Source organism: Mus caroli, unplaced genomic scaffold (assembly GCF_978045245.1).
Source record: "Mus caroli unplaced genomic scaffold, Mus_caroli_1 scaffold_17, whole genome shotgun sequence".
Classification (NCBI taxonomy): domain Eukaryota; kingdom Metazoa; phylum Chordata; class Mammalia; order Rodentia; family Muridae; genus Mus; species Mus caroli.
The window spans coordinates 8,403,859-8,418,688 of NW_028227272.1; the positions used below are offsets into that span (position 1 = coordinate 8,403,859).

The window sequence follows — 14,830 nt, forward strand, 5'->3', positions numbered from 1 at the left end:
GCCCAGGACCAGGAAGGTCCTCCTCCTTCTCTTCGCCTAGTTGTAGTCAGTGGTTGCATGTCCAGCCTCTCTATTTCAGACCCAAGAATTCAAGACCCACTGGACACAGTGAGCCTTAGTCTCAACAATAGAAGTCCTGCCTCCCTAGGCAAAGGGTCATTTAGAAAGGCTATTTTTAGAGCATGGGGGAGACAGAACGTTAGAAAGAACCTTTTGTTTACAGCCAGGAGATCTGTGTTGAAATCTTTGTCACTGGACTTACAACATTGTGATCTCAGATAAGCCCCTCTCTCTGAGTCTTAGTGACCCCTTTCATAGGGTGAAAGTCCTGGAACCAACTTTGTGGAATATATTAGCAACTGGAATGAGACTGTGGTCAGCACAGGACATTAGGAGCCCCATTTGAGGCTGCCATAGAGGTGGATGTGGTAGAGGAGAAAATGGGTGGTGGTGGGGAGGGTGGGAAGAATGATCAAAGTCAAAACTGAGCTTGACCCTCCCGTATAAATGCCCAACCACAGTTGGAAACAAAGCCAGTTCTATGACAGTCAGGGTTGCATATACCACTTCCAGTAATAGAGCAGCTAGAAAGACCAGTAAGAACCTGGGCAATATTATAACGCAGTTAAGCATAGCATAAATAGACAGAGAGATACAAAGTTATATAGATAGATATAGATAAGTGTATAGATGCTATAGATATAGCTACATATCAGATGGAGCACTTCACCAAATAGAATACACACTTGTGTTAGTCTGTTCTTTGTTACTGTAACAGTATTTAAGGCAATTGGCTTATAGAGTAAAGAGACTTGTTTGTTTTGTAGGTTTCAACCAATAGTGAGGTAGACCTATGGCTCTTGGGCCTGTGCAGAGACAGGATGCAATGGCTCTCAGCAAGCTGCCTGCCTCATGGTTCTGGGAAGCAAAGGGAATCAGGGAAACACCGTGAGCCCATAATCCTCTCCCACTCTGCCTTACCTGCTAAAGGTCCTGCGACCTTTCCTATTAGGGCCAAGCCTTTAATACATGGGCCTTTGTGGGTCCTGCCATTCCAAGCTAGAAAAGATGTCTTCCCAAATTCACACGAGACAATCTCCAGGTTAGACCATGCCTCAATAGAATTTAAAACTGAAATCATACGCTTTCCTTTGCCCATGTAGAATAATTTGTGTAATTTGCAGCTTTCATGGTGAACAAGATACTCCATGAAGGAGAGAGCTATGTCTGTTTTCTCAGCTCCTCTGTCTCTTATACTTTGCATTGTATGTGACATGTAGAAGGTCCTAGCTGGACACTTGTTCTATGAACAGATGAGTGATAGACAGGGGGAGGACTAGAGGACCAGCAGAGATGATATGCAGGAGAGTCACATAGATAGTCATTTCCAACAGTGCAGCAAATGGTCTGGAATTAGAACATGTGACCCAGTATAGGGACACCTGCTTTGGCCCTGCAGGATCACTGGCCTTAGCAGTGTGGGGAACGGAGCAGAACCAGGATGTTGCTACTCTGTACTCCTGTCTGGGTTTGGGACCTTTTCCTGTGGCGTACCACAGGATACACAGGCCAATTTGATGGCTCAGAATTGTTGATTGTGCTTTCAATCCTGAATACATCACTCAGGTTGCTTGTCCCCTGGAAGGAGATCACCACCTTGGCCAAGAGTGTACAAGTGCCAGGGCTGCTTACCTGAGGGTTATTGTGAGGGTTAGTGCGTGCGTGCGTGCGTGCGTGTGTGTGTGTGTGTGTGTGTGTGTGTGCGTGTGTAAAGATAGAATGTTTTTTCACTCTGGAGGCTGTGAGAACATGAAGGTTGTGGAGTTTTCCAAAATCCACTGGCCTATGCTACAAGCCCAGGAAGCTGACAAGCTCTGAGCAGGGGTGCTCAGGGAAGGCCCCTCTCCCTGGAGAGCCATAGTCTCTGCTTTCAGGTTAATGGAGCTGTGGCAGGTTAGGCATTTTGTACCCTAAGTCTGCCATATAACCAAAATGCCCTCAAATGCATCTTAAATAGTTGTCATGGGCATTGAGTGAGTTAGTATACATGAACATGGAGCTGTGCAGTTAATGTCCTCAGGAAATGATTTTGCACTTGAGATTTCCTGTTCTGATGGTGCTGCAGATGGAGCCCAGGCACTGGCTTATGCTGGGCAAGTGCTCTGCCACTGACCCGTGCCTCCATGTAGTGCAGCTTACATCTTGCTTGTCTTAGACTGCTTGTCCTAGTGACCATTTCTGTTGCCATGATAAATACCATGACCAAAAGCAACCTGGGGAGAAAAGGCTTATTGGCTTATGTGTTACTGTCCATCATCCGGGAACTCAGGCAGCAGCTTGAGGCAGAAACCACAGAGGAGCAATGCTTGCTAGCTTGCATCCTCTCTCTCATTCTCTACCTCCCTGTTACAACCCAGACCCATCTACCGGGGAATGACGTCTGTAGCAGACTGGTCCTCTTGCTTCAGTTAGCAATTAAGAGCATGCCTCATGGACATGCTCACAGACCAGACCAATGGAAACAGTTCCTCAATGTGTCAAGTTGGACACTGAATTAAAGCACAAATGCATTCTATGCAGTATTTTAGAGACGTCTAAAGAGGGTATTTGTACCTGGCATCTGAGTTTTTCTAATTTATTATTTTACATTGTCTCTCCCTCAATCCCAAGTCATTTTCAAAAGCACGGGTATTGCTTCTGTGAGCTATTGTGTGGGAATGGAGCTCAAGGTCAGAAATCAGGTAGTGTAGAGGAGGCGGCTCCATGGGGTGGCCTCCTGTGGCTCCCTGCTACTGCTCCTTTATCAGACGTGCCTGAGTTTCAGCTGCATCCTAGGTCAAGGCCATTTAGCTGGTAAGAACTGACAATCAAACATTTTATTCTTGAGAATACACTACATATGTAAGTTTAAATAAATAAATAAATAAATAAATGTATATATGTGTGTGCTTTATATATATATTCTCATATTCATATATGTATATATGTATGTATATCATATATATCATATGAATATGATATATATATCACACACACACACACACTAACCCTCACACTAACCTCACAATATATATCCTTTCTGGTATATATTTCTTCTGGTATATTTTCCCTTCTTTTGATCATTCTTTTCTATATGTTTCTTTAGAAATTATCTTGAATCTTGGATAGTACATGTTTGTTGTATAAGTGTCTTCTTTGAAATGCCTTTTATTGGAGAAAATAGTCCCTTGACCTGCTTTTGTTTTTTCGTTTTTGTTTGTATTTTGTTTTTTGGTTTCTTTTGTAAATAAAAATGGCCCCTCTCATCTCTTTGTTCTGGTCAGATCAAATCGGGCACTGATCAATGTCTGGATCCCGTCTGTGTTTCTCCGAGGTAAAGCAGCCAATGCGTTCCATGTGTATCAGGTAAGTGCCTGGGCTTTGTGTAGACATCATGGTTGTGGAGCCATGGTGCTTTGCATGTTGGCACCATTTCCTGCCTAGTGCTAGTGTTGCTGTTGATTTCTGTCTGTGGCTTGATGGCTGTTTCCCAGCAGCACCATACACTCAACCTTCTGCATGGCTTCAGCTAAGGCCTAGAACATGTCATAGTCCTTGGATCTCCGGTCTATGGCTGAAACTTGGGGTTAGGTGATGGATTTTGATTTTCATGGCTGGCCCAATCTGGCTCCCTGTACCCACTGCTGGTACCTGGGTTGGCACTGATCTCACTCAACCACATGTCTGAGAGTGGGTAGATGGGACATGATGCCCTAAATGAAACAAGACTATGCTTTTGTTGTTGTTTTAAGGATGTTGGTATATAGCCTAGGATGGCCTTAAACTTGCAAGTGTGTGGAGTACAGGCGTGTGCTACCATGCCCAGTTAGGTTACCCATTGCAAAAGAAAAGAGCCCTAGATGCTTGGTAAGCAAAGAGTACAGATGTCTCCACTCAGTGCCTCAGTGTCTAAGCTCTGTTCACATGACTGCTTTAGGGTTTAGCTCTGCAGGCCTGGTACAATTTGGATCTGGTCTGCAGTCAGATTTGGGGGATTTTTTTTAATTTTAATTTTTAATATTTTTATTACATATTTTCCTCAATTACATTTCCAATGCTATCCCAAAAGTCCCCCATACCGCCCCCCACTTCCCTACCCACCCATTCCCATTCTTTTGGCCCTGGCATTCCCCTATATTGGGGCATATAAAGTTTGCAAGTCCAATGGGCCTCTCTTTCCATTGATGGCCGACTAGGCCATCTTTCGATACATATGCAGCTAGAGACAAGAGCTCCGGGGTTCTGGTTAGTACATCATGTTGTTCCAACAATAGGGTTGCAGATCCCTTTAGCTCCTTGGGTACTTTCTCTAGCTTCTCCATTGGGAGCCCTGTGATACATCCAATAGCTGGCTGTGAACATCCACTCCTGTGTTTGCTAGGCCCCGGCATAGTCTCACAAGAGACAGCTATATTTGGGTCCTTTCAGCAAAATCTTGCTAGTGTATGCAATGGTGTCAGTGTTTAGAAGCTGATTATGGGATGGATCCCTGGATACGGCAGTCTCTAAATGGTCCATCCTTTCATCACAGCTACGAACTTTGTCTCTGTAACTCCTTCCCTGGGTGTTTTGTACCCAATTCTAAGAAGGGGCACAGTGTCCACACTTTGGTCTTCATTCTTCTTGAGTTTCATGCGTTTATCAAATTGTATCTTATATCTTGGGTATCCTAAGTTTTGGGCTAATATCCACTTATCAGTGAATACATATTGTGTGAGTTCTTTTGTGATTGTGTTATTTCACTCAAGATGATGCCCTCCAGGTCCATCCATTTGGCTAGGAATTTCATAAATTCATTCTTTTTAATAGCTGAGTAGTACTCCATTGTGTAAATGTACCATAATTTCTGTATCCATTCCTCTGTTGAGGGACATCTGGGTTCTTTCCAGCTTCTGGCTATTATAAATAGGGCTGCTATGAACATAGTGGAGCATGTGTCCTTTTTACCGGTTGGGACATCTTCTGGATATATGCCCAGGAGAGGTATTGCTGGATCCTCCGGTAGTACTATGTCCAATTTTCTGAGGAACCGCCAGACTGATTTCCAGAGTGGTTGTACAAGCTTGCAATCCCACCAACAATGGAGGAGTGTTCCTCTTTCTCCACATCCTCGCCAGCATCTGCTGTCACCTGAATTTTTGATCTTAGCCATTCTGACTGGTGTGAGGTGGAATCTCAGGGTTGTTTTGATTTGCATTTCCCTGATGATTAAGGATGTTGAACATTTTTTCAGGTGTTTCTCTGCCATTCGGTATTCCTCAGGTGAGAATTCTTTGTTCAGTTCTGAACCCCATTTTTTAATGGGGTTATTTGACTTTCTGGAGTCCACCTTCTTGAGTTCTTTATATATATTGGGTATTAGTCCCTTATCTGATTTAGGATAGGTGAAGATCCTTTCCCAATCTGTTGGTGGTTTTTTTGTCTTATTGATGGTGTCTTTAGCCTTGCAGAAGCTTTGCAGTTTCATGAGGTCCCACTTGTCAATTCTCGATCTTACAGCACAAGCCATTACTGTTCTATTCAGGAATTTTTCCCCTGTGCCCATATCTTCAAGGCTTTTCCCCACTTTCTCCTCTATAAGTTTCAGTGTCTCTGGTTTTATGTGAAGTTCCTTGATCCACTTAGACTTGACCTTAGTACAAGGAGATAGGAATGGATCGATTCGCATTCTTCTACATGTTAACAACCAGTTGTGCCAGCACCATTTGTTGAAAATGCTGTCTTTCTTCCACTGGATGTTTTTAGCTCCCTTGTCGAAGATCAAGTGACCGTAGGTGTGTGGGTTCATTTCTGGGTCTTCAATTCTATTCCATTGGTCTATTTGTCTGTCACTATACCAGTACCACGCAGTTTTTATCACAATTGCTCTGTAGTAGAGCTTCAGGTCCGGCATGGTGATTCCACCAGAGGTTCTTTTATCCTTGAGAAGAGTTTTTGCTATCCTAGGTTTTTTGTTATTCCAGATGAATTTGCAGATTGCACTTTCTAATTCGTTGAAGAATTGATTTGGAATTTTGATGGGGATTGCATTGAATCTGTAGATTGCTTTTGGCAAGATAGCCATTTTTACAATGTTGATCCTGCCAATCCATGAGCATGGGAGATCTTTCCATCTTCTGAGATCTTCTATAATTTCTTTCTTCAGAGACTTGAAGTTTTTATTATACAGATCTTTCACTTCCTTAGTTAGAGTCACGCCAAGATATTTAATATTATTTGTGACTATTGAGAAGGGTGTTGTTTCCCTAATTTCTTTCTCAGCCTGTTTATTCTTTGTGTAGAGAAAGGCCATTGATTTGTTTGAGTTAATTTTATATCCAGCTACTTCACCGAAGCTGTTTATCAGGCTTAGGAGTTCTCTGGTGGAATTTTTAGGGTCACTTATATATACTATCATATCATCTGCAAAAAGTGATATTTTGACTTCATCTTTTCCAATTTGTATCCCTTTGATCTCCTTTTGTTGTCGAATTGCTCTGGCTAGGACTTCAAGTACAATGTTGAATAGGTATGGAGAAAGTTGACAGCCTTGTCTAGTCCCTGATTTTAGAGGGATTGCTTCAAGCTTCTCACCATTTACTTTGATGTTGGCTACTGGTTTGCTGTAGATTGCTTTTATCATGTTTAGGTATGGGCCTTAAATTCCTGATCTTTCCAAGACTTTTATCATGAATGGGTGTTGGATCTTGTCAAATGCTTTTTCCGCATCTAAAGAGATGACCATGTGGTTTTTGTCTTTGAGTTTGTTTATATACTGGATTACGTTCATGGATTTCCATATATTGAACCATCCCTGCATCCCTGGGATGAAACCTACTTGGTCAGGATGGATGATTGTTTTGATGTGTTCTTGGATTCGGTTAGCAAGAACTTTATTGAGGATTTTTGCATCAATATTCATAAGGGATATTGGTCTGAAGTTTTCTATCTTTGTTGGGTCTTTTTGTGGTTTAGGTATCAGAGTAATTGTGGCTTCATAGAATGAGTTGGGTAGAGTACCTTCTGTTTCTATTTTGTGGAATAGTTTGTGAAGAACTGGGATTAGATCTTCTTTGAAGGTCTGATAGAACTCTGCACTAAACCCATCTGGTCCTGGGCTTTTTTTAGTTGGGAGACTATTAATGACTGCTTCTATTTCTTTGGGGGATATAGGGCTGTTTAGATCATTAACCTGATCTTGATTCAACTTTGGTACCTGGTATCTGTCTAGGAACTTCTCCATTTCATCCAGGTTCTCCAGTTTTGTTGAGTATAGCCTTTGGTAGAAGGATCTGATGGTGTTTTGGATGTCTTCAGGATCTGTTGTTATGTCTCCTTTTTCATTTCTGATTTTGTTAATTAGGATGCTTTCCCTGTGCCCTCTAGTGAGTCTGGCTAAGGGTTTATCTATCTTGTTGATTTTCTCAAAGAACCAGCTCCTTGATTGGTTGATTCTTTGAATAGTTCTTCTTGTTTCCACTTGGTTGATTTTGCCCCTGAGTTTGATTATTTCCTGCCGTCTACTCCTCTTGGGTGAATTTGCTTCCTTTTGTTCTAGTGCTTTTAGGTGTGTTGTCAAGCTGCTAATGTGTGCTCTCTCTACTTTCCTTTTGGAGGCACTCAGAGCTATGAGTTTTCCTCTTAGAAATGCTTTCATTGCGTCCCATAAGTTTGGGTATGTTGTGGCTTCATTTTCATTGAACTCTAAAAAGTCCTTAATTTCTTTCTTTATTCCTTCCTTGACCAAGGTATCATTGAGAAGAGTGTTGTTCAGTTTCCACGTGAAGGTTGGCTTTCTATTATTTATTTTGTTATTGAAGATCAGCCTTAGTCCATGGTGATCTGATAGGATGCATGGGACAATTTCAATATTTTTGTATCTGTTGAGGCCTGTTTTGTGACCAATTATGTGGTCAATTTTGGAGAAGGTACCATGAGGTGCTGAGAAGAAGGTATATCCTTTTGTTTTAGGATAGAATGTTCTGTAGATATCTGCCAGATCCATTTGATTCATAATTTCTCTTAGTTTCTCTGTGTCCCTGTTTAGTTTCTGTTTCCATGATCTGTCCATTGGTGAAAGTGGTGTGTTGAAGTCTCCCACTATTATTGTATGAGGTGCAATGTGTGCTTTGAGATTTACTAAAGTTTCTTTAATGAATGTGGCTGTCTTTGTATTTGGAGCATAGATATTCAGGATTGATATTTCCTCTTGGTGGATTTTACCTTTGATGAGTATGAAGTGTCCCTCCCTGTCTTTTTTAATGACTTTGGGTTGGAAGTCAATCTTATCAGATATTAGAATGGCTACTCCAGCTTGTTTCTTCCTACGATTTGCTTGGAAAATTGTTTTCCAGCTTTTCATTCTGAGGTAGTGTCTATCTTTTTCTCTGAGATGAGTTTCCTGTAAGCAGCAAAATGTTGGGTCTTGTTTGTGTAGCCAGTTTGTTAGTCTATGTCTTTTTATCGGGGAGTTGAGTCCATTGATATTAAGAGATATTAAGGAAAAGTAATTGTTGTTTCCTGTTATTTTTGTTGTTAAAGTTGGCATTCTGTTCATGTGGGTGTCTTCTTTTAGGTTTGTTGAGGGATTACCTTCTTGTTGTTTCTAGGGCGTGGTTCCTGTCCTTGTATTGGTTTTTTTCTGTTATCCTTTGAAGGCCTGGATTCGTGGAGAGATAATGTGTGAATTTGGTTTTATCGTGGAATACTTTGGTTTCTCCATCTATGTTAATTGAGAGTTTGGCTGGGTATAGTAGCCTGGGCTGGAATTTGTGTTCTTTTAGTGTCTGTATAACATCCGTCCAGGATCTTCTGGCTTTCATAGTCTCTGGTGAAAAATCTGGTGTAATTCTGATAGGCTTGCCTTTATATGTTACTTGGCCTTTTTCTCTTACTGCTTTCAGTATTCTATCTTTATTTAGAGCATTTGTTGTTCTGATTATTATGTGTTGGGAGGTATTTCTTTTCTGGTACAGTCTATTTGGAGTTCTGTAGGCTTCTTGTATGTTCATGGGCATCTCTTTCTTTAGATTTGGGAAGTTTTCTTCTATGATTTTGTTGAAGATGTTTGCTGGTCCTTTGAGTTGAAAATCTTCATTCTCATCCACTCCTATTATCCATAGGTTTGGTCTTCTCATTGTGTCCTGTATTTCTTGGATGTTTTGAGTTAGGATCTTTTTGTGTTTTACATTTTCCTTGATTGTTGTGCCGATGTTCTCTATGGAATCTTCTGCACCTGAGATTCTCTCTTCCATCTCTTGTATTCTGTTGCTGATGCTGGTATCTATGGTTCCAGATTTCTTTCCTAGGGTTTCTATCTCCAGTGTTGCCTCATTTTGGGTTTTCTTTATTGTGTCTACTTCCCTTTTTAGGTCTAGTATGGTTTTGTTCATTTCCATCATCTGTTTGGATGTGTTTTCCTGTTTTTCATTAAGGACTTCTACCTGTTTGATTATGTTATCCTGTTTTTCTTTAAGGATTTATAACTCTTTAGGAGTGTTCTCCTGCAATTCTTTAAGGGATTTTTGTGCTTCCTCTTTACTGTCTTCTACCTGTTTACCAGTGTTCCTTTGTATTTCTTTAAGTATGTTATTAAAGTCCTTCTTGAAGTCCTCTACCATCATCAGGAGATATGCTTTTAGATCCGTGTCTAGCTTTTCCGGTGTGTTGGGGTGCCCTGGACTGGGCGAAGTGGGAGTGCTGGGTTCTGATGATGGTGAGTGGTCTTGGTTTCTGTTAGTAAGATTATTACGTTTACCTTTCGCCGTCTGGTAATTCCTGGGGTTAGTTGTTGTCGTTGTCACTGTTTAAAGATTGGAGCAGAAGCTGTGTTCCACTCACCAGCAGTCTCAAAATCCTGTGACGGGGGTCGTGGGTAGCTGGCGGTACGCTGGAAGAGGCCTGTGGTCCTACTCAGGCCGGTTTTCTGCTTCCCTAACTAATGCAGTCTCAGGTCCCGCGCGCAATTGGATTGGAGCAGAAGCTGTGTTCCACTCACCAGAAGTCTTAAGATCCTGTGGCGGGTGTTGTGGGTAGCTGGCGAGTGTCAGCCGACCCTGCGCCCTAGCTACCCCGGTGCTTTTCTGACCGGAAGAGGCTTGTGGCTCTACGTAGGCCGGATTTCTGCCTCCCCAACCAAAGCAGTCTCAGGTCCTGCGTGATTGGACTGGAGCAGAAGCTGTGTTCCACTCACCAGCAGTCTCCAAATCCTGTGGTGGGGGTTGTGGGTAGCTGGCGGGTCTCAGCCGACCCTACGCTCTAGCTACCCTGGTACTGGTCCGGCCGGATGAGGCCTGTGGCCCTACTCAGGCCTGTTTCTGCTTCCCTAACTAATGCAGTCTCAGGTCCCGCGCGCAATTGGATTGGAGCAGAAGCTGTGTTCCACTCACCAGAAATCTTAAGATCCTGTGGCGGGTGTTGTGGGTAGCTGGCGAGTGTCAGCCGATCCTGCGCCCTAGCTACCCAGGTGCTTTTCTGACCGGAAGAGGCTTGTCGATTTGGGGGATTTTTATGTTTGTGTTTTTAGTTCCTTATATAACATGGGTATTTGCCTTTGTCTTACAGTGCTTCTGGTTGATGTTCACAAACATTTTAGAAAGCTTTGTGTAGTGTTTTCCATGAAACTGATAATGGATATAAGTACTTAAATAACGGTACCACTGGGCATTGCTTACAAGATTTTTTAAAATGCACATTATTTAGATTCAAGATAACTTCTAGAGAAAAATATAGAAAAGAATGATAAAAAAAAGAGAGAGAAAAATATACCAGGGTAGAATAAAATGTAAACTCAAAGGTTTTAAAAGAAAAAAAAAAAGGAGAAACTGTATTTATTCTGAAGTCCAACATGGTCTTCCCAGTTATTTGAGCTTCCCATGGGCTGGCAGCCATTGTCAAATGGAAATGCAATTGGCTATAAATTCCATTGGCTAATAAATTCCATTGCTAACAACAAGAAAAGATGCTCATTCATTACCAGAAGCTAAAAAGAAAACCTCCAAGTGTGGCTTCACCAGTGAGGAAGGCTGGAACAGTCCATCTTCCACTACATCCTGTGGCAGTTGTCAAGGGACATCTTTTTCAGGCAGCTGGGGGCATAACTACACACATGGCCCCATGCCTGTGAGGAGCCCTGTGCAGCTTCTGTCCCCCACCACAGCCACTGGGCACACACAGCTGTTTGTATTGAAGTTATTTAAAGCCAAATAGATTGAACACATCTGCTCCTTGGTCACACTAGTCGTGTGGCGCTTACTAGCTGTGCCTGTGGTGGCCATGTTGTTGCAGAAGCTTCGATGGGGCCATGCAGGTTGAGAACTGTGTCTCCCAGGGAGGGGACAGCAGGGTCTCATGTGCACTAGAAATTTAGGAGAGAGCACCTGGAATTCATATGGCAGAGCTTTGGGGAGAGCATCTTCCAAATAGTGCTTCTGCAAGACCCCTGGTTTGAGAACCACTGTTGTACTGCTTCCAGTATGGGTGCCTAACTCTCTGACATTACAGGACAATATTGTTATCTACAACATGTTGAGCCACCGTCATCACTATTTTGGAACACATGTGGCCTGTGAGCTGCAGGTTAGAGATGCCTGTCTAGTCTCTGGAGGACAGCTTTGTACCTTCCTGTCTCCAAATTACATAACACGGTCACCTGACAACAGGTGTCATCCTTTTCACTGTGTTTATTTTTACATTTGCCTCTCAGTTATGACACAGTTCTATTTTCCCGCGTACCACGATAAGGTACAATTTCTTTAAAAATAAAGCTTAAGTAAATAGGAAGTGAGTCAGCTTAAAGAATAATACTAAATTCACAGTAGTGAAAAGAGCAGCAAGTCAAGGGCGACGCCAGGCAGGCTAAGTTAGTAACAATAGTCATTACCACCGGGTGTGGGGGCACATGCACGCCTTTAATCCCAGCACTCGGGAGGCAGAGGCAGGCGGATTTCTGAGTTCGAGGCCAGCCTGGTCTACAGAGTGAGTTACAGGACAGCCAGGGCTACACAGAGAAACCCTGTCTCGAAAAACCAAAAAAAAAAAAAAAAAAAGTCATTACCAGCCACAGGTCCCCTGTCCCCACACTGATTTGCATGCTGTGAGAACTGGCTCCTTCGGTGCTCATAGCAACCTAGTGAGGTTCGACACTCTTATCCCTATCTCACAGTGAGAGAACAGAGACACAGGGAAGCAGGTGCTTTAGCAGTGTGGCTTTGTAGCTCAAACTGCCACCCCTGCCAGATTTTTAGAGATCTGGTTTTACTGTCTTAGCTATTTTCCTGGTGCTGTGATCATTACCATTGGAAAAAAAGCAGCTTAGGGAGAAAATGGTTTACAGCTGCAGAGGCACATAGTCTATCAAGGCAGGGGAGATATGGTGGCCACGGTGCGAGGTGGCTGGTCATGGTGTGCACACAGGTTGCAGAGGAGTGTTGCTGTGCTTTAAAGCTTCAAGGTCCACCCTCAGTGACCCACTTCCTCCACCCAGACTCTCCCTCCTAAAGATTCCACAGCCTTCCCCAACAACAAACATCCTGGCGCAAGTGTTCTGCGTGAGCCTACAGTTTGTATTCAAATCACAACACTGACTGTGGGTAGAGTCTAGCTTTTGGGAACTCTTAGAAAAACAGCTGGGACAGCTGCCCTTATTCCAAAGGGAGGGGCCCAGCCTGCCTCTGAGTTTTCTGTAAACACAGTCACCTGCATCCCCGAGGTGATGGGATGGGTCCAGACATCTGGTCCTCTGCAGTGTGTACTGTGCACACATGCATGCATACACACTCATGTACTCTCTTCCAGCCTGCTAGGCACAAAAGCCAGACAGAAGCCATTGTCTCAGGAAGTTGTGTTGGCTGTCTCCCAGTGACCACTCCTGTCATAGCAGGACTTTAGACTTGCTCCCTCAGGACATTTTGTTGGTGCAATGTCAGGTGCCTGAAGCCTGCCTTATAGGATGGCTCAGAGATGGTATTCTCCAATGCCAGAGACTTGAAGACAGTTCATTTACATCACACAGATAATCACCTCAGCCCCTGCACTCATGCTAGTGCCAAAGAGGGTTCTAGCAGGACCGGCCAGTCCTGAGGAGCATGGAGACTCCTGCTCCTCTGCCAACAGGGCACTGGAAGTGAGAAGTGGCATTTTGGCAATTTTCAGAATGGGAATGACACTGGCTTCAAGTGTGTTCCAAGTTTAACACTTTTTATCCTGAGGATTTCTTACACTTTGGAGCCCACTGATGTCTGGCTGCCAACAGGTAATAGCCAGAAATGAAATGCTGACACAGCGATGAGTGGGAACAAATCCACAGGAAGCCACCTCAGTGCACAGTGGTCTCTTTTCTTCCCTCCCTCTCATTTTTAGTACATGGTTGTTTTTGTGGTTTGATTTCATGTCACTTTCACATGGTGTAATTAAGCTTGCTATTGATCAATAAACTTCTAGCTTATGCTTCTGCAAATGTTTAATTTGATTCTCCAGATAACCCACCTTCCAAACAAGTTGAAGATCGGTGTCATTGGACATTTGAGAATGTTTAGAGAGTGACCTTGGCCCTTAAAACAACCTACCATCCCCCTCCTCCTTTGGCAAATGTTACAGCGACTCTGTTGATATGCAATACCACATCATCAGCACATATGTTCCTGGTCCTTGAGTCCCTCCCTTTAGAAGGTCCTTTTCTCTAAGCTCACCTGGCATCTGTTGTGAGATTAATTTCAGCCTTTGAATCTACTCACCAGAAGCGTGACCCAATTAGGTTTTCTTTGTACAATGTTTCAGTCAAGCCCTTTTCATCTAGAATAGCTGTCTCTCCTAGAGGCCACAGGGTGTTGTCATGGCTGAGAGGAAAGGTGGTACCCTAGAAAGACTCACTCAATATTTGAGCTCCCCACTGCTATCCCAGTCCTGCCAAAGAAATATGCATAGCCAGAGTAGTTAAATGTTTATCCAGCTGAGCATGTGTGTGTGGAGGATGCTGGGAAATTTTATTTTTTCCCCTATAAATAATAGATCATAGGCACTCAGTAGGCTAAATGGGGCGTAGGTGGTTTGGAGGGGTGATGTTTTTATATTCCAGGCCTTGGGTCTCTTGGCTCCTCTTTCATCCTCTTTCCTAAGATGGTGTGCTGTGTGCCTCAAGTCTCTTTTATCTCAGGCTCCATCTTTGTGTGGCTCTGCAGAGAGAGGGCATCTGCTAAGTAAGAAAGATAGCAGAGCTGCATTCGGAAATGTGGACTACAGTGCAGAAGTATAGGCTGCAAGGACCCACAGCCTTATCAGCCTTAGAACCTGACAGTTCCCATTTGGAGGAAAAGCACCAATCAGTTCCAAGGCTGAAGCTGCTTCCTCCCACTCGTACCTGCTTCCACCTGTTGCATCTACTGTGAGTGTGGTTTGCCTGGAGAGTCTAATGTGGCCTTGCTGTGTGGTGACTGTGATTTCTCGAGCTAGTACTGGTTAACTTCTCATGGCTGCAGGCCATGAGAAATCCCAGTGCAGTTTCCTTTTCTGGAACATTCCTTCCCACAGCACTAAGTGTCTAGGGATTGCTGCCCGTAGCCCCAGGTGCTCTTAGAGCACTCAAGCCTCCTGCAGATTCTCTCTTGGCCTCAGGTGTCACTGTGATTCTATCCTGGTTTTTGTCTTTACAAATAGGAGGGATTTTTATCCTTTCTTTGTATAATTTATTTGTCCCTAAGCTAGTGACCAAGGACATGCTATTTGCCATACACTGCTTAACTTGTGCAAGAGCTGGGAGTGAGCCAGACTCGCACTGAGCTTTCTCTCATGACCCTATGTGTCAGTGGGGGTGGCA

General features: G+C 43.4%; 1 protein-coding gene across 3 annotated transcripts in view; it reads left to right on the plus strand.

Moving 5' to 3' along the window:
* Positions 1 to 14,830, plus strand: part of Snx29 (sorting nexin 29) — a 431,651-nt gene that overhangs the window by 329,977 nt on the left and 86,844 nt on the right. For all 3 annotated transcript variants that reach the window (XM_021185334.3, XM_029470597.2, XM_029470598.2), the window contains one exon: positions 3,324 to 3,405. In XM_021185334.3, coding sequence (XP_021040993.1) covers positions 3,324 to 3,405 — 82 coding nt within the window. The remainder of the gene's footprint in view (positions 1 to 3,323; positions 3,406 to 14,830) is intronic.